General features: G+C 39.2%; 1 protein-coding gene across 6 annotated transcripts in view; it reads left to right on the top strand.

Annotated features, from left to right (window-relative positions):
- NOVA1 (NOVA alternative splicing regulator 1) overlaps positions 1-24934 on the top strand; it is a 147345-nt gene that overhangs the window by 38986 nt on the left and 83425 nt on the right. The window contains exon 2 of one of the 6 annotated variants that reach the window (XM_028721618.2): positions 22886-22970. The exons of the other annotated variants lie outside the window; for them this stretch is intronic. Within the exon in view, the coding sequence (XP_028577451.1) occupies positions 22952-22970 (19 nt within the window). The 5' untranslated portion in view covers positions 22886-22951. The remainder of the gene's footprint in view (positions 1-22885; positions 22971-24934) is intronic. 6 annotated transcript variants of the gene reach the window in all.

Raw genomic sequence — 24934 nt, forward strand, 5'->3', positions numbered from 1 at the left:
TTTGGGGATGCCTGCGCTAGACAATCTCTAGTCTGGATTGATGACCTTGACCACCCAGATCAGGATCCAAGCTGTACTAGACATATTCTGCTTAAGATCTATCAGCTGCCTTTATTGCAGAAGCCACCTTGGATTCTACCCAGTTTGCCTCCTGCTATCTGGTAGCAGAAATTGTGGCTAGGTGTATTCTCTGGCCACCCAGAGTGGTAGGGGCAACCCAGTCTGATGGATGGGGTACAAATAATAAAATTATTATTATTATGGCTTAAGTACTGGGATGCTGACATTCCTTCTAGGATCAACCTCTCCACAGCTCCCAATGCTGATAAGCACTGATAACTGGGAAACATTGGCCTTCAGGTGCTCCAGTTGGAGAACACCCTTTACCAAAGGTGTCAGGGACTTTGAAGAAGCACAAACTCAGGGCAAAAGGGAGAAACGAGCTAAGTGGAAGGCACATTTGGCAAACCCTAATGGTAATCAACTCCTGTCCAGAAACCTATGTCCCCAATGTGGAAGGATGTATGGATCTAGAATTGTCCTCCACAGTCACTTACGGACACACTGTCAAGACCATGTTCATGGAAGACAGTCTTACTCAGCTACAAGTGATCGCCAAAGAATAATAATGCTGGTACTAAATTGTTTGGAGAAAATGCCTTAAAGGACATAGAGACAAGCAAAATATATGATTTGCCTGTTAGAGGGATGACAGGAGAGCTAACAGATGTAACTTTCCATACTCTCCCAACCAGTTTTTCATAATTTTGCTAGCAAGAATGAAAGAGCTTAGAAACCTAACAGATCATGGAACAAGTCAAGACTCTCCAATTGGTTCCAGCAAAGCAGCAAGTCTAACAAAACCAAGCCCAACTGCCAACAATAGCAGTGATGCCAGACCAATCCCAGTGGGAGGCAGGCTCCAAGCCTTTTAACTTGAATGGACTATGTCCACCTCCCAACAATTGGGTTCTCAGAACAATTCTCAAGGTTTACAAGATCAAATTCAGCACCAAACCTCCTCCATGCTCCTTACCTTCTGCAACATCAACCAGTTCTCTGAAAGAAGTTATTGTGGAAGAGGCGGTACTCCCATCTTCTACAATCAGTGGCAATGGAATCAGTCCCTACAGAGGAATGCTTCTTCAGCATCTATTTCATCTTCTTTGTGGTACCTCAAAAAGCCATTCTGGACCTAAAATTTCTGAACCGATAGGTAATCTACAGGAAATTCAAAATGGTAACTCTTTCATTGAATAAAGAAAATGTCAATTCTCAAGATGCTGATGTCAATAGATCTCCAGGAGGCTTACCTCCATGTTCCAATCCACCCATCTCACCGCAAGTACCTCCATTTTGCCATTGGGAACAACCATTGCCAGTTCTTACCACTCCCATTTTCATTGGCCTCCGCCCCCTGCACATTAATTACGATAATAATTGCCCTGGTAGCATATCTCAGCCTCCAGGGAATACATATTTTTTCCATATTTTGGTGAACTGCTGATCCAGGCTTCTTCTACGGAAACAGCTCTCCAGCACCTACCACACTCAGCACCTTCCAAGCCCACAGGTTCCTGGTAAACTTCGAGACGAGCATGTAAATCCAGCCAATCAGCTAGTCCACCTAGGGGCCCTGCTGGACAGCTCTGGAGGCATAGGTTCTTTCTAGAATAGATCAGCTCAGAGGTTTGGACCCTTATCAAATCCAAGAAAGCGGATATCATGTTTATGGTGTGGGTTCTAGTTCTTTCCATCTAAGTTATGCACGTCAGTCTGTGGACAAAACACCATGCCCATCCTCTTCAGTGAGCTCTATGGCCCTACCAAAAGACATAGCATTGAGCAGACACCTGCACCCCAAACTGCTTCTGCTGAGCCTTGAGATGGTGGATACCTGCAGAGAGGCACTCCGTTTTGCGATACCCTAGGAACTGTGAGAACCTCAGATGTCAGCCTCATGGGGTGGGAAGCTCACTGTGGAGACCTAAACATCTAAGGCCTATGGTCGCCCATGGAAGCATCAGGGAACATCAGTTGGCCAGAACTTCAAGCAGCTTGCCTAGCTCTACACCACTTTGCTCCTTGTCTCCAACTCAGCAATGTCCTAATCTGCACAGATTCAACAAAATACCCTCAAGCAGCGAGTGGTGGCTTTCTCTTCCACCCTATCATTACCATCTATTTCCCCTCCTCTCCTCCCATCCACTCTTTATTTCTTAGAGGAGTAACTCTAAGTGACCCCCAACCAGGCACAGATTCCCATCTTGGGACATCCCCAAGGGGCTATCAGATTTAAAGAAGCCTCCCTTCAAACCACTAGAACTCAGCATTGTGTCCACAGGCAAACACCTCTACCTTTCATACCAACCTAGCTTTCTTTCCTAAAGTCACTTTTAGCTTCCACTTGCAGCAAGAACTTGTTTTTCCCTTCTTCTGACCAGATCTAGTGCATCCACAAGAAAAGGCTTGACATTCATTGGACGTATGCAGAGTCTTAAAAGTATACATTACTCAGACCAAAGAGCTCGGGTGAACAGAATCCTCTTTCTGTCCTTCCATCCCTCCTTCTTGGGGAAGAAGGTAACCTGCCATCTTACTCATATGGATAAAGGCCTGCATTGCTCTTTCCTATGAAGCGTGGAAGCTCACTATACCTTATCATATCATATCACTACTCACTCCACCCATTCCACAGCCACCTCTGCCATGTTCTTCACTAACACTCCTCTACCAGAAGCATGCAGAGTGCCTGCCTAGGCCTCCCCCAGTACCTTTACGAAACACTATTGCATAGATGCCTTCACTTCAACAGAAGCTGCCTTTGGTTGGAGGGTCCTATGAAAGGTCCTCCTTCCATAACACCTCAGTCTTTCTCCCACCCTAGATTGGGATAGCTCTGGTATTTCCCAGTCTGCTGATCTTTCATTGCAGGAATGGGAAAAAGTGCAACTGTACCTACCTGGATGAAGGGAGAAGTGGTTTAATGGTGCATGGTTCCTGTGTTAAACACTTAAACACAGAGTGGTTTTGACTCCTCAAATAAATTCTGGGCATTTATTGCATTCATACTCTAAATTCTGTGATTTCACTCTGTTGACAGACAGAAGTTTGATTTGAATAGGTCACAATATGAGTAGGCAGAAATCATTTACCTGTCGTGAATAAAGGGGAACATTTAATTTCAGTTCAACCACAAAGTTCTTATTGCTATGTGAAAGTCCCTAATCAGTATTTGTGCATCAGTAATCAGTAAATGCACTGTTGAACACATTTGTGTTTCTCTTTTAATCATTACAATTTACTGAACTATATAAAGATGTTATTCTCAATTAATACTGTGACACACTCTTTTTCTCTAAGGAAGTGTATATGTAACTCAGTACGATGCATAATCTTCTAGCAGCTGGAAATACCTCTTGTATGTGTTGAAAGCAAGTTTAGATAGTTTCATAGCTAGATTTATTTTTTACCATGAGTGCTTAATGTACATGCTGAGTTTATAATTTTAGCAAAGATGTATTAGTTTACAAGATCTCTGGAGGGAAATGATTATATTATCTGTCCAATCACATGTTTTTTCCTAATAATTTTTTCTTTAACTTTTTGACTCTATCTACTTTACAGCCCACTGTTGGCTACTTGTTCAGTTGACAAAGGTACAGAATCCTTCCACATAACTTCATGCATGAGGTTCACATGTCTGAATAAGGACACGAATCTGACACTGACATTAGAAGAAGACTAGAAAAGGGCATCTTACTCCCGAGAGGGAGAAGCTACCACTGCTGCTGAGAGAACTGTTTTCACAGCCTCTGTGGTTAGCATAGCATTTTGTAGTAGTAAAACCTTTACAGCTGAAAGGAATATTGTTCTACAGAATCTCTTTCCTCATGGTACCCCTTGAGTTTGTTTCACACACACACAGCTTCTACACCATAGTTAGAGAACCTTTGTTATAAAATGTAGCCTAAACTGATATACCAGATGTAAAATGGGTGTGGAGGGGCAGACAGGCTTTGTCTTGGAGAGAAAAATTCCTCCACCGTGGGGTGTCCCTGTTATAACTGCTTCCTTCCTAGATTCCCATTAAATCTATAATTGTGATTGCTGTAAATATGATGTTTAGCTTATTTTTATTTGCTTTTTTGTTAATATGGTTTAAATATTGTTATTGTTTTATTGGTGATTTGTTAATTATTTTATATGATTTATGCTGTATTTGTGATATTCTGGTATATTTTATTCTGTTACTGTTTGTAAGCCTCTTGAAATTCATTTGAATGAAAAGTGACATAGAAATAAAATAAATCAAAATCAAATCAAACTTAATTTAAATTTAAAAGGGGATTAGTGGCATTCAGTCTCATGAATTTCTTTTTAAAAACTGAACAAGCATGAGGAATCCGCCTCCTGTAGGGAGAGAAGTTTTGCACCCTTGTTCAAGCATAATTAAATAGGTGTTCTATTTTTTTATTTATCAAATAGTTTCCTTCTGTATCTCCAATATGGAGCACAGGGTGGCTTATGATAGTATATAAAAACCTTTAATCACTTTAGAAGAACACTGAAACCAACAAATCTGATAAAGTACAGTAAGCAGGAATAATAATTCTCTCTAGAACTGTTTGTATCAAAAATACGTAATTAGGAGATAAGGGCAATGCTATTTTTCTGGAAAAAGAGGTGCTGGTATTCACCATGAACACCTCCCTTGTTCTTTTATAATGCCAATAGCGCCCACCCGAGAGGTGCCAGAACTAAGTTAGTTCTGGCAAGTTCTGCCCGAAAAAAAGCCCTGGATAAAGGTATTTATTTAGAATACCATGAAGTACACATTTGTTTGTGCCTGCATAGCAGAATTTCTTTTCATAGACGAACAAATTCTGTCACTGATGTCTTTTCGTGTGTGCAACAGTGGAAACTTTTTATATTCAGGAGAACATTGTCACTATAACAGAAGTTTAGTCCTCAGCTACACACAGAGGTAAATAGCAGTTTCATCTACAGCGAGCAAAGAACAGATACAACAATCTTATCCAACCTGACCTCTTTATCACAGTTTGCTCCCACACTTAGACTATGCTTTAGGTGAATAAAATATGATGTTTTTTAAATTGGATTTTAATCAGGGTATTTTTTAAAAAAATTAAACAGCATAATTTTGTGACTTATTTCTAACAAGCAAAATGAAATATAAATTGAATGTAAGAATACAGCAACCATACAACATGTTAAAAGCAGATATATAATTGTTTAAAACCAAATTATATCTGTCAAATTTATTGAATTAAGGCAGTTTTTCTATTAAAAGAGAAACAGAAATGATACCTGATTTGTGCAGCAGAGGCTGTAATCTAAACAACAGGAATTAAACTCTATTAAATACTGTGAGAGTTACTTTTGGGTAAGCATGTGTAAGTATTGTGCTGTAAATGTTGTGAATGGTACAGTAAGTCATGCATTATATTACTGTTGGCTTCCTGCTGAGCCCAGAGACTAACCAAGTTCTCAGAGTTATGAAGATTGCGAGAGTGTTCTCAAAAGTTGTGAAGATGCAATACAGGATGACAGTCCATATCATTGCACCATTCCATTGGTGCCACTTCTGGGGGCTTCCCTATTGTCACTGACCCATTATAGGGCCTTCCCAGTAACAGTTCCCTATTTGTTGAATCCCTTCCCTGGTGAGCTGTTTCTCTCTCCGTCTTTATTGACTTTCAGAATAAATTTTAAAACATTGCTGTTTTCCCAGGCATTTGATGAATGAATGAGTTCCTGGCAACCCTGAAATCATTGCCAGAGAAAATGTGATCGTTTTTAATGGTACTGTTTTAATGATGTGCTTGCTGCCCTCTGCTCCATTGAGAGGCTAGAGAAATATGGATGACGTGGTGCTACAGTTGCTGATGAATTCTTCTGAGCCAGGCTCTGATAAGAACTTTGGAAGCTTGTACATGGCTTCAGTTGAGCAGCAAACATTTACAGCTCCCTAATTCTTTTCCGACTCATATCAAAATCTGAACCAGAACCAAATAAGATTTCCCATTTCTCTTTCTTTAACTTTAAAACCACTTGCTGCCACCTCCCCCCTCAAACACTCTTCCCCTCTTTCCTTATCTTATGCAAGGAGCACTGCTGAGAACTACAAGTGAAGCACATGGGGAGAAGAGGGAGATTTCCATCCCCCCCCCCTTCTTCTTCCTGGTGCATTGAGTAGCAGTGGGACTCATGGCTACAGCCCATGGGAGAACTGAACCATGGTTTTCTGAACTATGGGTTTTCAGCACCCTACTAATTGGTGCTCTTGGGAGACCGAGGTGGATGGAATGGCCAAGTCCTTTCTCTTTAGAATAACGCTTGCCAGGGAAGCGGAAAGGGGGAAATAGCTCAGCTTGGCAGAGTTTGCCTCTATCCATGTGATACGTCTATCTGTGATTTTCCACAGGTCTCTCTCCCCCCACCCCACTACCTGTCACCCTCAGACTTCCCATCCTGTAAAAGGTTGGGGTAAGAAGTTCATAGCAGGTGTCCCTTTTAAAACTTACAAGGTTGTAGAAAAGCTGCTTTTAAACCCCCCTCCCCTTTTCAGGTAATCGCTGCTCCAACTGGGTAGAATTTTTGACTGCTGCTGCAGCTGCCACACATATGTTCAAAATAGAGTTTAAAATGATCATGGAGAAGCCATATTCCCCTCTCCGCCCCCCCACAATGAATCCAGAAGGGCTGGCACATGTACCATTGATTCCAGGAGCATTTGCAACCCCATTTTGATCATGTGGATGTGGTGGTGACAGTGACAGTTGGGTGATGATGAAAAATTGAAAAGGCAGAACTTGTAACTAAATAAATTTCTGATGAGAAAAACCTGTCGCGTCCTTATTGTTGTTGCTTATGTGGTGGTTGAAAAGAAACAGAAGCATGAAACCACCCTTGAGCAATTTAAAGGCATAGGGTTTCCCTGCTTAGGGGCAGGAGATGAATGCTCTGCAAAGCTCTGTAAGTTGCTGAATGCTCTGCAGACATAGATCCCTTCTGTATGATTACACAGAAACCACAAAACTGTTAAGTTCTCCCTGCCTTGAAGTTTTCCCCCACCCATCCCCACCTCCTGAGCTTTGGGAAGCTTGTTGCCACCCAAATGCAGTAAAAAAAACCTTTCAGTTGTATTTGGTACAGATAACATGTTTGAGTTTTATTTTCCCCAAATACTTTAAGGATCCAAAGACTTACCTCTATACTGTGACTTTTGGCATTTAATTATGATTCAGCTGTATAACTAGCATTGTGGCAGCTTTCATATTTTTTAGTCCAGGACTAATAATGTTGAAATGACCAGGGTGTTTTAACTGTTTTTTAAAATTTTGTTTCAATATGTAGTTTGTTTGTTTAATTAGAATGTTTGACCTCTGCTATGAGCTCAGTTTCACTGCACGTTTCATGGAGATGCATTATTTTGTGTGTTAACCATCACACACACACACACACACACACACACACACACACCAGTTCTGAATATTTGCAGCCTGATACTATACAGGAGAAAATTCTTTATTTAGTGTGGCTTAAATTCAAATAAATGCATATAGGATTGGAACCTTTTCCTTTGGGTGTGTACAGAAAGATCTGTGCAGAAATCTCTATTGTTTCTAGCTATATAAAGTATTGCAGTGTTAAAGGCATGCAAGCTGAATGTGTTATGCGCCTAGGTTGTATAAGTGTTCTAGTCACAATCTTTTAGACATATGTGGCACACAGCATTTTAAAGGGAATTGTGGATTTCAAAATGGAGAATTTTACTTAGATTATTGTACACTGCTATGTTTCATTGCAAACTATTTACTAGATTTAGGAAGTGATTTGGTATCTGCTTGCTTTTAGCTGTGTTAGAAATAATAAACATGAAGCCCCCCCCCCCCCATATTTGTTTCCATATGCTGTCCAAGCAAAGATGGGAAGGTCTAGCCATTTTGTTGAACCTAAGCAGCTTGGGCCATACTCATCATTTGGATGGGAGACCGAAACACCATGAACACTGGCTTGAGTTCCATGACAGAAGAAGGGTGGGATATAAAATATGTTAAATAACAAAAGTTAAGAAATAATTGTGATCATAAGCTAAGCCATGGATAGGATACAAGTAGTTTAGTTTGGCTGATTTTGTTTATGTATGCACATTTAGATAATATTCATTTCCACATCAGTAAATAACTAAAACAGGACAATAAGAGTGTTAGGCAGATCATCCCTTGCATGGTATGCTTGGTTTAAATACAAATATTTGAAACACAAACAGCATGTCCAAAGTTTATCTTAACTGCTTTGTACCTTAAAACAACAACACTGAATTGCGGTTATGAGTTGACAATAGTGCATTTAGATTTTAAAAATGCTTTTGAAAAGGTGCTTCACAGATGACCATAGAGTAAACTTACAGAATAAAAGGAGAGTTCCACTTGTGGATCAGGAATTGGTTAAGGAGCAGGAAGCAGAGAGACATAAATAAACAGACAATTCTCTGAAAAAAGAAGTATATAAAGGGGAGCCTTTGGGGGATGAGGTGTGAGGGTTCAAAGACACTGACACTCGAGCTGCCTTCCCAAAGCCAGGTAACTGAGGCACTGGGCTTTGTAAAAGAAGTGTGGGGGCTCTGGCAGTGTCCTTGAGCTCTCGTGCCTCCTCCCTAAAGCCCACTGCCTTAGTTACTCAATTTTGGAAGCCTCCCAGAGCCCTCATGGGCTTATTGTCTATAAAAATATCCCTGACAAATTGGATAGAGAAGTTTTTCTTCCTTTCTCATAATGCTAGAACAACCAATGATGCTGAATGTTGAAAATTCAGAGGAGATACAATAAAGCATTTCTTCACACACCACATAGTTAAACAATGGATCTTGCTCCCATTGAAGACAGTGATGGCCACCTACTGTGTGGCTTTGAAAGAGGAGTAGACAAATACATGGGTGATAAGTCTGTCAGTGGCTGCTGGTCATGATGGCTCTATTCTTCCTCCATGGTCAGAGGTGGTATGTTTCTGAACACCAGTTGCTAAAAACGGCAGGAGAGGAGTGTGTTCTTGTGCTTAGGTCCTGCTTGTGGGCTTCTCAAAGGCACCTAGTTTGCCACTTTGAAGACAGGATGCTGGACTAGATGCACCATTGGCCTGATCCAGCAGGCTTTTCTTATGTTCTTATGAAAGAGGTTCTTTATACATTTATTTTATTTTATTTAATAAGATTTGGGGTTTTGTGTCACCAGTATGCTGATGACATCCAGCGTTATTTCTCCCTTTTTTACCTAAATCCAAGGAAGCTGTCTTGGTTTTAAACTGGTGCCTGTCATCAGTAATTGACTGGATGAGGGTGAACAAATTGAAACTTAATCCAGACAAGGCAGAGGTGCTTTTGGTTAGTCAGAAGGTAGAACAGGGAATAGGGCTTCAGCCTCTGCTGGTTGGGGTAGCACTACCCATGAAGGCACACGTTCGCAGTTTGAGTATGCTCCTGTACTCAGTCCTCAGCATGGGTGCTCAGGTTTCTGTGATGACCAGGAGTGCATTTGCAAGCTAGTTTGCCAGCTGCACTCTTTTCCTCAGATGTGCAGTGACATGTGCCTTAGTTACATTCTGTTTGAATTACTGTCACATGCTCTTTGTGGGACTGCATTTGAAAAGTGCCCAGAAACTTGAAGTGGCTCAAAGAGCTGCAGCCAGATTGCAGACTGGGACTGGTTATAGAGCAAACAACTTCCTTATTAGAACAGCTCCACTGGCTACTAGTTTGTTTCTGAGCACAATTCAGAGGGCTGGTTATAAGCTAGAAAGTCCTGCATACTTAGGTCCAAACTATCTGAAAGATGGCATAATCTCATGTGAACCACCTGGCTTTTGATATGTTAAGGGGAGGCCATTCTCTTGGTCCCGCCACCCTCACACACACACACAGTTAGTGGGGATTTGGGAAATGTCCTCCGCAGTGGCTGTTCCCAGACTTTGGAACTCCCTTCCTGGAGAAGCTAAACTGGCTAGCCACACTCTTCGTTCTTCTGCCAACAAGTGAAGACCTTCTTGGTCAAGTGGCTGGGGTGGGGTTTAGTATCGGGGCTTTTTCTTCAGGTGGAGCTCACCATACAATGAGATTTTATGTGTTGGACATATTACCCAAAAGGTTCGTTAAAAAATATTCAAAGAAAATATCAAGCCAAAAGTAATAATAAAAACAGTCATAAAAAGAGGAAGAATAAAATGGCAAGATAATAACATAATAATCATAATATTAATAGAAAGCTTAAAAAAGAATGAGTGGTGTAAAATATATTCTGGAGTAAAACATACAGTTCATATTTGTACCAAACATACCAAATATTCATGAATGTTGCAAAAAACCCCCACCCCCATCATATATAGTGGAAATGTGCCAGTCATGAGATAGTTGGGTCATATAAATCACAATTGGCCCCCAAGCAGAATCAAATTCGGAGGACTCCACATCACTACTGATGGCACATATTTTATGAGTACTTTTTTTAAAATGGCAATGAGCATTATTTTTTAAACCATAGACCCATAAAATAACAAGATGTGACCTTCCACCCTTGAGAGATCACTAGATGAGCAGTAACCAACAGATACTGAATTAAATTTTGAGAAGTAAGGTCAGCACTGTCACCATCAAAAATGCATAAGAGACATAACTTGGCGTCCAAGGTGACCTGTTTGCCAACTATAATACCAATCTCTATTATAACTTGCTTCCAGGACTTGTGTACATAGTTAAATCGCCACCACATATGCCAGAGTATTCCTCGTACCTTACAACGCTACCAGCATAAGGAGGAACAAGATCTTACAGTGTGAGCTTGTTGGACCAGAGTTCAAAACCAGCAGTGGACCACAGAACTCTCCCTAGTTTTAGCATACACAGACCGAAATGGACAAGTGGACCAGATCTTAAGCCATTGAGAATCTTTCAGTTAGCCTCTAGGCCTTTCAGCTTTGGCAAATGATTCATAACTTTATATATGATAACACAAAGATTCCATTTTTTAACAGTATTTTGTCTACATACACCCTTTAGGACAGGAAAAAAGAAATCCGTTCATCCCTACTTCTACATTGCATAAAGCAAAATCCGTAAATTTGTGTAACTTTTAGATGCCTTTATTATTTGATGACTGAATAAATTACTTGTACTAGTAGGGCTGTTTTTGGAGAAAGACCATTTTTTTTAGTTTGCAGATGCTACTGTACTTTCAGCACTTGTACAAAGAAAGTCATAATTATTTGTGAGGTTTATAAAAAGTAATCTAGAGATTGTGTTGTTAGAACACCAGTGTTTTTGCCTCAGTGACTTTTAAATATATTGTCTTGGGTTTTTATTTCTCATTTATTTAGAACTTCGATGAACTTCGATGAACTTCGATGAATTCTCCATTGCCATTTTCACTAAGTTGCCACAAGTATAGTTATGACAATTTTAATACTGAATATACATATAGAAGTTTAGGGAATTGGAGAGACTGTTTCACTTGTTAGTTATTTTCTTTTTTGCATTATCTTCTTCTCTGCTTCACTTGCCTTTTTAACTAAGTGTACATCTTAAATTTGGTGTGATCATTTTGAGTAGCCATTCTAGGTTTATAACCTACCAGATGCTACAACTGGGAAAGTTCTCAGCTTTTAACAAGTATCTTCATTTTGTACTTAAACATCATCACCAAAATCTTCATTAATAGTTCCAAAGTGCCAAGGACCCACTGATCCAGTGGACACTGGTATTTTATATTTTTCAGGAGCACATTGGAGCTGACGTGATCCTGCCAACTACTCCTACGTTTTCTGGGACGTTGAAAGAACTCTCAACCCTACATATATATACATATATTTTTAAAATCCTATTTTGTTTTTGTGTGCAACCATTATTGAAAACTGTTCTGCAAAATCAAGATCAGTGACATTAGTAGCTATTTTATAAGTCACTGTTGAACTGGGAGCCAGGTCGTGATCCGGATGAATATATTTTGATACAAATAGTTTTGTAATTTGCACATAATTTAAACACAAAGTGTTTTAAGATACATAATTTCTGCTCCAGGATGAGTTTCAACAAAGATGAATGTTTAATGTACAATGTTATTTTGAAGGTGATATACTTGTTGCCTACTGAGGGTTGGGGTACTGCTCAGTCCTGAAGTTATGTTACCATTGTGTAATCTAGAAAAATGTAAGATTAATTGAAGCCTCTATTTTCAAGTGGGTTTGTAAAGTTTGGGTTACTTTTCATGGTTATTGTAGATTAACATTGTTCTAAAATGTAGTTTCCCTAGCACTGAAGCACTCTTTGTGTGTGTGTGTTTTTGCATGTGTGTGTATGTTTGTGTGAAGATGACTAACTTGTCATTAGTAGTATGTTGGCCAGGGCTGAATTGATCTGAATAATGCCAGCTTTACCATAAAGTAAGCAAGCATTTTTGGTTCCTCACATGCACTATTTCTGCCCCCAAACTCTTGATCTAAAAATAATAATTAAAAATTAAAAACTGGGAAGGGGTGCCTTTATTGCTTCAATTGCAGTCTATAGCTTATCCTGAATTCTGAAGTTGTCAGCTCTTCTTTTTGGTTTTCTGGCCCGTTATGTCTTAACTAATCAGTATGCTGTCCCATTTGTTCCCAGAGACAGTAGGGCCTCAATGACTTTACATATCAAATGAATTCAAATAAATGAATATTTGAAAGTATGAGTATTGTTATAAGAAACTTTGTGTAATTTCTGAGACTGCAACTTAACCATCAGGACAGATTCCCAAATGGAAAGGTTGCAGGAGTTACAGCATATTCCTGTGCATATCTTCTTAAAAGTAAGTCTCATTGACCTCAGTAGGGTTTACACAAGGAAAATGGTTGTAGGATTACAGCCCAAGTCTCTTTAAGTAGTCATGTCTGCTTTTTAAGTGAAATAGGGTCTACAAAATATTAGCCATCACACTATATGACTATTGATAATTTGTTAAAAAAAAAATGAGCATACTGACTGGTGTTGTTTTACTTTGTCTCATGCTTGTGAATCCATGAATTTACATTGTAACCTCTTTGGGGGCAGGTAAGATCTGTGCTTAGTCTTGTACTGTTCCTTGTTACCAGGATCATTTATTGTAAAAGTTATCACACTTCCCTCATTCCTTGTTTTTATACTAGTAGATCTTACTCTAGTATTGGTAGCAAAAGCATTAATTACTATCTTGTTGCCACTAATTCATCAAAACATTTGTTTCTTTCTATTGTGTAACTTACAAAGAAATACACAGAATTAAATTATATGATTATATAATTCACATTCATTAAACTGTAAAAACATGATCAGTGTAAATATTGGAATATTCTTAAATGTTTGCTTTTATAATAAAAAGTGTTATATTTTGATTATTTCATTATGATCTGATGAATTAATAGGTTATCTGGCAGAACATTGATATTCAAAATAATTCAGGATTATAACAATTGTCAATTCTTACAACAAACTTCTTCTAACTTTGAAATTCAAAACTTTGAATTTAGATAATGGTATTATATCCATCCTTTCCTAAGGAGCTCAAGGTGCCATACATGTTTAACCCCCTGCCATCCCTGGTTATTTTTCCTTACAATTACCCTGTGAGGTAGGTTAGGCTGAGAGAGAGTGGCTGGGTCAAGATCATCCAGTAAGCTTAACTGCTGAGAGGGAATTCGAACCTGGGTCTCCCACTATTAGCCCAGCACTAATTACTACACCCCACTGGCATATACAGACACGCATGAATATATGCTTTATTTCCATACAAAATAATTGGTACACATAGGCAGCATAAGTCTGTACAACTGTCAAGTGCACTGTAGCTATACAGCCACCTAAAATCTGCAGTTGATAGTGTCATATGGGAGACATCCAGACACCCATGATAGAGCGGGTAGCTGACTACCCACGTGTAAATTTTTGCAGTTGCATTTTTCTAGCAACGCATCTAATTAAAAATAAATAAAATGGCTGCATAGACTAGACAGATATTGTACATTTACTGACACTTTTACATGAACTGTGTATTGCATAGTATTGTGTATACAATCATTTACTTGGCCAGCTTTTAGCCCAGGTGTTTGAGGGTAATACCATTTAAAAATATGATTAGCACCAATATTGTTATCACTGTGATAGGTTATTTGATTGCATGGGCATTTCAAGTGTTTCAGTTTATTGGTGTTTAATCTGTAGATTTAGTTGCTTCTATTATTTGAAGTATTTTAATACTTTTTTCTTGTGTATGATATAATTTTGTGTTTTGTACCCTGCTATGGTACCTACTCAGGCCCAGAGTCTGAAGAATATTTTAAATACTATACACACACACACAGACATATATACAAATATTAACTAACTAACTAACTAATTAATTATAAAGTGTGAAAAATCTCAAAAAGTTTTGGTTGATTTCTCCAAATACAAACTCTTAGACATGATCCTGAACAAGATGATATAACTAAAGGAAGGAGTTCAGAAGCTATATGTTTATGTGTCTTAAATGTAGCCAACCAACACACCAAGAGCTGTCTGATACACAGTACTGCAGAGTTACACTTCTATTGTAGACATTACAAATTAACAGGACCAGTCTGAAAGAACAACTGATCATTTACAATCCTGGTTTTTGTGAGACTGTCCAAGTGACTGTGTTTGCATTTCAAGGGTACGTTCAAAGTGTTATCTGGGGTTTTTTCTTTTGAGGGATTCACATAAAAGTAATCATGAAAAAATACACCACCTAGTATGATGCAAACATTAGAGCACTGAAAAACATGTTATTGTTATTAAATGTTTTTATTTTAGATTTTGATTTGTTGGCAAGCATGTCTATTAAGGACTATTAGCTTTGATTTCATTATACTGGTTATCAGTGCCTTATTTAATTATGTAATTTAGTTACTTTGACAGCTGTCTATTCATCTATTGGGGATTCTGTATGACTCAAGGAATTGTTCTCACAAAATAAGCACAATGAAGGTACCTGTGTATGAATGTGTTCCCATATAAACCATGAATTGTATGGCTTTTTAAGGGGGCAATTTTCATGGGTTTCATGGAGAACTTGCACCGCTTTGTTTCCTGAGCTAACACTAGGTATATTTTACTGAACTAAAACTGTCACCATCTTAAACAAATATAAAAAGAGGGTGCACACAAACAAAAAATTAAAGAAGTAAGGGAGGAATAGCCAAACAACAATTTTGCAGCCTCTCATTAGAAGTGCATAGAGGGCTAAAATGTGGTGAGATGATGCTGGGTTTTTTGGCTTCTCCTAGTACTCATAGTAACAGTTGGCAAGCTCTTATTACATTAATTCTGCACAGAAACTGACTAGGTTTTACTCATGAGATAAATATTTTAACAGCACAGTATGTATCTAATTTCCACAAAGGCATTGTGGTTATTAAAAATATGCAATATGCATGACATAGTAACACCACAAATCCTGTTTTGTTTAAAAGTTTAATAGGTCTATTTAACTCTGTGACCTAGTAACACATTCAAGTTTACACTGTGTATGCAAAATCCTGCAAGAGATGAAAATATCTTGTTTTAAGAGTTGATAAATGTGTACATTTCATGTTTAGACTAAACAAAATGGCTGGTAGTCAGCTAAGTTTTACTCAGGGTAGATCCACTAAATTAATGGCTTAGTCATGTACATTTTTTTCAATGAGCTTACTCTTAGGAAAAACTTGCCTACAATAAAGTGGGAAATGTTTTTCCTTTCATAAGAAGAATACATAAGATAATTAAGTTACTTCCATTGAATGTGATTGTCTTGGGGAAGCCTGTTTCACAAATATAATGGTGCTGATCATTATGCAAGATTTTGTGCATCAGTTCGCAGAACTTCATGGGGACGGATAAGTGGATCTGGCAAGTTCATTTTCTTTCAGTTTTCCAGTCTAAAATTATGTTCTCTTCATTTCCCCATGAGTTTGATTTTTTTTTTAAGTCCTCATGAAAAATCACCAGGATTTTAGTGTGATTTATCTTAATATACTCATTTTTGAATGTGATTTTGCCGAATATACAAATTTTTGCAAATCAATTTCCCCTAATATAATGATTTTTATATGTTATTTTCAATAATGCAATGCATTTTAACGCACACATTATGCTAGAAAATGGCTTTTTGTACACATTACTTGGCTGGAGAACTACCTTGCAAAATTCAGAGATGTTTGGATTTCGAAGGATGGCTGTGTTCAGATTGTGTAGTGTTTGGGAAAGTGTGAACTGAGTGGGTTCACCTTTAAATGCAAATTGAACTGAATTTCCTCCCCATCCCTACACCCATGGTGTATCAAGGAAGGAACAAAGTATGTGATATTGGTGCAGTCATAGTAAATCAGGAATTACCGGTATGTTCTGCCATGACATGTAAACTGGATCTGTGTTCGCTTGGTGCATATCGGACTTCATTAAGTACTCTGTGAATACTTAGCTATAGCAACTATGGCAATATATAGCAGTTGTTCCTCGGGTAGGAACCTCTGCTGGATCTCAGTTCATTCAATAAACAGAAAGACAAGGGCAAGTCTGAGTTCGTCCCAATAGGTTTTCATATTCACAAAAACCTTTCAATTTTACTTCAGTGTAGGTAGGTAAGTTTCTGTCATGCAGGCTCAGAAACTTAAGGCATTTATAGCTTGGAGAGCAAGAGATAATATTTTTTATGCTGCTTACTGTCCACTTCTGGTGGGCCTTCTGGTGGTTCCCTCATTGCAAGAGGTGAAGTTACTGGGAACCAGTCTTTTCAGTAGCTGGGCCTGCCCTGTGGATGTCCTCCCAGTAGATGTCAAACAGATAAACAGTTATGTGCTTTTTAAAAGACATCTGAAGGCAGCACTGTTCGATGTTGTATTGTGTTTTTACTATTTATGTTGAGAGCCTCTCAGAGTGGCCGGGGCAACCTGTCAGATGGGTGGCATATAAATTTATTATTATTATCGTTAGTAGTAGTAATGATAGTAGTATTAGTATTATTACTTAAGAGCAGCCTTCTTTTGGGGTTCTATTTTGTTGGATACTCCGTGTTCTTTGGTTCTCATGGCAACTGCAGCCTTTCTCAGGGTTCATTGTATGTTTATAGGTATGATCAGTATTGTTAAACCTGCTGATGACACAATACTGGAAAGTCTGATTTTTTTTCTTTTTCTCTCCAAATGAGCACATTATGCCCAAGGTTGCTACCGTATTCGACCAATTCAGATATAAATACCAGAAAACAAACTAGCTCCTAACAGCATACAGTTTTCTCATTTGAGATGGACAATTAATATAGTTTAGGCTTTGTTCTGTATTCATCACAACATGTTGTTTTGTTTGTAGCTCTCACTAGTTCCTTTTAGTTTTGTTTATATTTTTTTACACTTTTTGATATTTTTTCTCCCATACACCTAGTATTTGTCAAAACATTTTCAACTCGTGAGAGCTCATTTTCTAGAATTTGGTACAAACAAATGCTGTAACTTGTTAGGATTAGTACCAAGGTCTGTGTTTTTGTAGTGTTGCCTTTAACAAGTTTAAGTGGAAGTGGAGCATAATTATTCTGCCTTAAAAGATCAGTTAATGCAGTGTTGGCCAAACTTGGGTCTCCAGCTGTTTTTGGACTACAACTCCCATCATCCCTAGCTAACAGGACCAGTGGTCAGGGATGATGGGACTTGTAGTCCCGAAACACCTGGAGACCCAAGTTTCGCCAACACTGAGTTAATGTCAAGTATGGGGAATCTTTTCAAGCCCGGGGCCTGCATTCCCTCATGGCCAGCTTTCTGGTGCTCTATGCCAGCAGTGGACAGGGCCAAAAGGACACAGGTACAACAGAAGCCAAACTTGCCAGGGCCATAGGCCTTCTTGTGCCATGTGGCTCAATTACTCCTTAAAAATTTCTTATTAGAATCAATTGCAGCATGGGGATGATTTCCAGTGGGGAAGGGACTAATATATGATAAGGGAAGAACTAACCTGTATATCCTCACCTGCAACCTCCTCCAAACTCGCCTTGTTCAGCTATTACCAGCTGAAAACCTACTTTTCAATAGGATACTTTTTTTCAAATCTTATTGGTCTGCTGGAAAGGGGAGAGGGGCAACAAATGGAGCTGGGAAGATGGACAAGCCCCACAGGCTTCATTATCCTGCCGTTCCCAAGGTTTCCCACCCTTGCTTTATGCACTCAAAATTTAATCTCTAAAGAACAATTTGGTTTGTAACAAATTACTACCATATATTGTTACTGTGCCAGTTTTGGTATGCGTATTCTTGTCTGAGTCTCTATTTTTAAATTTGTGTCCCTAAAACCATATTTTGGTTTTCAAGATGTAAGTTTGTAGGGGCTAGATGTTAGGAAAGTAGTTTTAGGCCTAACAAATTTAAAGGAGTTTCAGTTTTAAAGTTACAGTGACAGAATTTGCAGGAATCTGTCTGTGGTGCCATCTTCAGATTGGCCCCATTTTTTCACTGTAGCCTATAATATCATTGCACACACAAGGGAGTTTATTTTTAAACAAGGACTACAATTTAGTCCAATACATATACATATTCATTAAGTTTGATCAATCTAATCACCTATGTCCTTGAAAATGTTCTCCAGGGGAAAAATTGGCATAATCCAGTTATTAAAAGCTGTAGTGCACTAAAAAAAGAATATATAATTTATGTTGAACAGTTTTACAATGTTCAAAAATGCTCTCTGAACCTGAAAATAAATTTCCTAGTATAATTTAAAGGTTAAATAAGCTTTGGAGAAGTATTAAAGAACCAGTTAAAGAAGAAATTAATGGCTGACTGTTGAGGGATAAGCAACTCCATATAAGAAACAAGGAGGATTCTGACATGTACAGCATAAAATGCGCTGAGCAAGTTGGATTTCATAGACTGGTTGAATGAGAGATGGTGAACTGCTGTGGTGGCAGAGCATGGTTGGGTATAGGGTGATCAGCTAAAACGATGTACATTTGCATATATTGTGTGTATCCTAATGGAAATGCTCTCATAACCTCTTTGGACTCTGTTTGGGAATGCATTACTAAATAAAGTAATGACCAATTGGGAATTTGTGTGAAGCCTCAAGAAGAATTGCCACCACTTATATCACAACATCACTGCCACATCTAAAAAATGAAAGAAACGGGCAACAAAATGGTGCAAGTGAGGAATAAAGTAATAAAATAAAGTTTGAAACATAGGTAAAGGTAAAGGTACCCCTGCCCGTACGGGCCAGTCTTGCCAGACTCTGGGGTTGTGCGCCCATCTCACTCAAGAGGCCGGGGGCCAGTGCTGTCCGGAGACACTTCCGGGTCACGTGGCCAGCGTGACATCGCTGCTCTGGCGAGCCAGAGCCACACACGGAAACGCCGTTTACCTTCCCGCTAGTAAGCGGTCCCTATTTATCTACTTGCACCCGGGGGTGCTTTCGAACTGCTAGGTTGGCAGGCGCTGGGACCGAGCAACGGGAGCGCACCCCGCCGCGGGGATTCGAACCGGCGACCTTTCGATCGGCAAGCCCTAGGCGCTGAGGCTTTTACCCACAGCGCCACCCGCGTCCGAAACATAGATAGTGATGATTAAATAGGTTTCAGACACCTCATTTTTCAGGAGAATCTGCAATAGAATATTCATAAACAGACTCCAGGGGGAAGTCCACCAAATCAGTTTCAGACACAAAAGCCAGGTTTCGACCTCCTTCTCCCAGTCAAATTGTGTAAATGTGTGCAAGACACTCGCTCAGCAGAAAATGGATGCAGTACAGAAAATGTCAGCCAGTCAACAAAGCTACAAACAGAACTTTTCAGAAAAAGAACCCCCAAGCTAGCACAACAAAGCAGGGAAAGCTGCATGGTAAATAATATGCAGGGAGATTATTTATTTTATTTTATTTTTAATATAGGAACTACACCAAGCCAGATTACCGTACATGTCTGTGTGCACCAAAGGGTTTTCTGGGCCTGTTATTGCTGCTTCTGTAGGTGGGAGGCTCCCTCCTGAAATGAAATATGTCTAATTGCCCTGCTGGATATACAGCTACCACTTTCAGCATAGCAGTAGATGAACAAGGATTGATACAACACTAGGAATGGACTGAGCAACCTAATTCTGTTCCATTTCAGTTTCGCTAGAGCTCAGTTATATGTCTGGTCTGAACTGCATTGTGCTTATTTTCTTAAAGGACTCAGCACATTTAAATTGTATCCAGTTTAAATGATTTTCAATAAATTCTTCCATATTCTTTGTGTACACCAAATATTTTGTTTGCACACCAAAACTACATAGCACTATCTGATAAAGTGCATTATTTGCAAAAAAAAGCAGATGAAACTAATCCCCCGCCCCTTTGCTCGTTGTCCTCCTGTATTGCTGTTTTCCTTGCAGGGTGGAGACTACTATCCTCCAGATGAATCACCACCACTTGCTTGTTTGCTCCGTTTCCTCTCTAGATGAGGAATTAGGATACAATGGTGACATAACAGGAAAAAAGCCTTTGGTTCATAGGGTCTGAGCATACTATATAACCAGGGTAGACATTTCTACATGGCCCTTAGAATTTCCCTTAGGCCATATGCCTTACTGCCCTGTTTCACATCCTGAGTCTTCTTGCCCAGCTAGGTTATGTCCTTGAACTCTGATAATACTTCTTGCTTCTCAGGATGGAGGCTAGAAGGTTAAGAACAGACCTCCAGAACGAATTAAGTTCTTAACCCGAGGTACCACTGTAATATAACTATCTAGCAACATGATATCTTACTTATCCCAGTCTTTCCGTAGGAAAGGCCATGATCTGTGTAGTTTGAATATATAGCCCTACAGAGACATTGTGCTCTTTTTGGTAGCCCAGATTTAACCAAGTAGTGCTCCAGTCGTTGGTTTTCTCTCAGTAAGTGTTCCTGAAGCCAATGAATTAGTTCTTTCTAGTGTGATCTAGTGTGCCTGGTTGAATACAGATCTCAGCCCAAAAGCAAAAGTATCAGCTGACGCAGTTGTTGATAATGCATGGTTAAGCAGTGCAAAGGCTGGACTACTTGCAATCATGACTTTCACAGTATCTGGCTATCCAAACCAAGCTCTAAGCCCCCCATATTAGTTCTCTATGTAGTTTAATAACAGAAAAAGTCTGGAATAAACTTTGCATTACATGAGGAAAGTCCAAGGAGGAAGATTATAAATTTATTGGGGGGGGGGGTGCTTGTAAAACTATGTCACAAGTCAGATTTCAGTCCAGCTGGCTGTGTGCCTCAGAAAGAACTGTTTCTGTAAAATTGCATTCTGCCAAGTTGAGCATCAAGTCTGCTTCACTGATACGATGTTAGACAGATTAGGCAGATTGCAGATTACTTTCATATTCTTAAGGAGTATTTTGACATAGGATAATATCATCCAAATAATATTGGACTCAATTTTGGCCCTTTAAGATTAGAGACAGCATCCTTTGAAAATCAGTGGCTGCTAATGCAAGTTCAGGTGTAACATAATTAAAGTAAAATAGTCTATCATGTGTAATAAATAGCTGTAGTGCAATTTGTAAATTTAACAGCCAGGAAATGGCCAAATAAAAAAATCAGTTTTTAATAGGCATCTAAAACACACCAAAGTTTATGCCTCTCGGGTTGCACAGGGTGAGTGAGGATATTCCAGAGGACAAATGCCAGTATGAAAAAGTTGTTACTAGATGGCAATCTGCCAGCCATGGCGCAACCATCTGGACTGATTCCAATGATTTTCTGTATAAAGGAAGGGAGTCTGCCAGGTATTCTGGTCCCAAGTTGTTCAGGGATTTATATGCTAATAGCATGGTTTGGGAGCAAATAGGCAGCCAGTGCTATTGTTGTTTTTTTCAATTTGCAAAGGTGCATTATTTATTTATTTCATTCATGAGCCACTTCCCAAGAGGCATCCCAAAGCACTTTACAAAAGGTGTATTGCATGTATAGCTAGGTACCCTGCTCAGCACCCTAACTGTTGCATTCTCCACTAGCTGCAGCTTCCAAGCTAAGACCAAGGGTAGCCCCACATAAACCTAATCACAGTAATCTAACTATGAGGTTACAAGTACAGTGGTACCTCGGGTTACATACACTTCAGGTTTCATATGCTTCAGGTTACAGACTCCGCTAACCCAGAAATAGGACCTCGGGTTAAGAACTTTGCTTCAGGATGAGAACAGAAATCGCGCGGTGGTGGCGCGGCAGCAGCAGGAGGCCCCATTAGCTAAAATGGTGCTTCAGGTTAAGAACAGTTTCAGGTTAAGAACGGATCTCCAGAATGAATGAAGTAAGTAACCAGAGGTACCACTGCAAGTTTGAGATTATTTGTCCTCCTTTGACTGCCAAATGCAAAAGCAACATGTCGGAACTTACTTAGCTGCTTCTCACGAGATTACAGCCAGCATTGTTCACTATTGGGGTTGGCTGGATATAATACTAAACCATAATGTAACATTATAAAGGTAAACCACTGTGAAGTTTCACCTCATGTACTTCCTTTCTCCCTCCTCTGGTGCAGTTACATAGAGTTCAGAAATTTTTGCTTCCAGATTATATTAACCACAGCTTGCTGTGTTATCCAACACAAATTGTGGCTATTCTTTACTAAGTTTGGTTAAAACAAGCTAATTTTAAAACACAGTTTATGAAGGTTGGTTTTTTTCCAACTACCCTTAATTAAGATTAATGGCAGCTGAGGGATCAGACAACATCCTAACTTGTGGTTAAACTGAAATGACTGTGGGAAGCTTCTGATCTCCTTATGGCTTCTTTGGAGGAGGACAAGGTTGAGGGGAGGACGTGAAGCTATGGCTTATATTTGTAACAGATTTATTCCTGCATTGCAGGGGGTTGGACTAGATGACCCTTGGGATCCCTTCCAAACCTACAGTTCTGTGATACTAGATGGGGATATGCACTCTGCAAGGCAAGGTTAGAAATCATGATTTCTCCAGAGTGCTAAATATTTTTTCTGTCTCTGGCAGCAAATGGTTGTAAGACACTATGTGGTTTTCTTAAATCTACAATTAGCTAGATCCCTCCATCCTTCATGTCTACCATAAAAGGTAACATTCTTTGAGATGAGTCAATTTTTGCACTTGTTTCTTAGGCTTTTCTGATACAGCATCTCTGATCTGCCAATATTAAGTGCCATAGATTGTCTTGCAGGTGTCGCAGCACACCACATTTTGTCTTTGTGAACAACCTCATGTACATAGTCGAACTTATCCTTAACATTGTTCCAGGTAACAGTTGAGATTGGGTTTGTAAGATTTGAGGGCTACCCCTTCCCCACCAGCCTTCAAAGTTCCCAAAAGCACTTCCCATCACTTACCACTTCCCTCTTCAATTTAATGCAGCAACCTTTTGGAAAGCTACATTTCCCATGGTCCAGTGGCCTTTTGCTGTCCATTTTTTGCTGTTCAGTACATTTTTAACCAGAGTGGCACGGCAGTTGAGGAAAAACATTTCCTGTTTACTGCTGCTTGACAGATGATTAAAGGGGAATGGGTATATGTTTTTCAGCAGTGTAGGATGGTTGTGTGTGGGACTCTGAAACTAGCAAGAGTGAGTGGGGGAGGTAATACTTCTCTAGTTTGGATTTTCATATAAAGCTGCAAAAAACTTCAGGACTTACTAAGGGCCAAATCTTTACAACACCCTTAAGTTAATTAACAAGCCTCAGCTCAGAGAACTTTGCTGCAACACTAACTGTTCAACACTAACTGTAGAATTCTGTAGAATACCCAGAAATGTAGAATACACCACATACATCCAAAGTCACCTGTTTGATATTTGGTTTGGTAATGCATGTACATTGAATCAGGTAGTGTAGAGGCTTCTGATCCAATATCCAGCGTTAGTTTAATAAGCTAAGACTTTCTGCACACTGCTGCATGTGTGTGTTTGTGTGTTCATTTTCCTATATATGTAGAGCTGATTATGTCTGTACTTGGAACAATACCACCTTCCACTTGAATTACGTGTAATTGTTGGTTGAGTAGATTGCTCTTCATACCTTAGAAAAGTGGACAAACTTTTAATGGTGATTTCACCAAGCTGTCTTTGCAAGATATCTTGTGTAGTTTCCAAGATGTTACATAGAATCACAATAAAATGCCTATTATTCCTGAGGTTTTAATTTGCTGGGACTGGAGTTTTTCCCTTGCTTTCTCACTAAAAACTAGTTATCTCTCATCATCTTTGGAGCTAACTGCAGAGGCAACCCCCCTTGCATCCTTTATCCAAGCTCATTATTTTGGTTTCTGCCGGAGTGCTCTCAGTTTGGGGTTGCAATGATGATGGTTTCCCTCAGTCTGATCCTGGAAACAAGCATTCTCTTATGTGAGGCATATTTATTTTCTCAAAAATTTGATATCTAATAACCTGCTCTGCATATTTCCAAAGTCAGATTGATAACCAGAGCGCAATAACTTATATTGTTGGTTCCTCTGGTTTCTGTTCACATTGGCAAAATTTATAATGATTAGTTGCTATATTAGTTGCTCTTAGGTGGAATCTACCCACATATAAAAAACACTGTGAAAATGCTATTTTATTATATATGGAATGCACAGAAGAGGAAGTGTGCCCCACTCCCGGAATCCAACCCCTCAAATTAGACATTGCGAAATATGCTAGTAACATTTCTTCTTGCACACTTCCTATGGTTGTTTTTTTAAAAGTTGTGACACATGGGTACAGAAATACTTGTACACATTCTCTGAGTAGAAAAAAGCAGGGAAGGAGTGATGGAAGGGTCCTATGTGTATATTTTGTCAGGTTCTGTCCACTGGTGTGTATACTAAGCGGAAGAATAGTAATGGTCATGACTGTTCCAATTCATACATGTGAACCCTAGTGCGCCAACTGTGCATACATAAAAATTAGATTTG

Source organism: Podarcis muralis, chromosome 1 (genome assembly GCF_964188315.1).
Source record: "Podarcis muralis chromosome 1, rPodMur119.hap1.1, whole genome shotgun sequence".
In the NCBI taxonomy this organism is placed as follows: Eukaryota; Metazoa; Chordata; class Lepidosauria; order Squamata; family Lacertidae; genus Podarcis; species Podarcis muralis.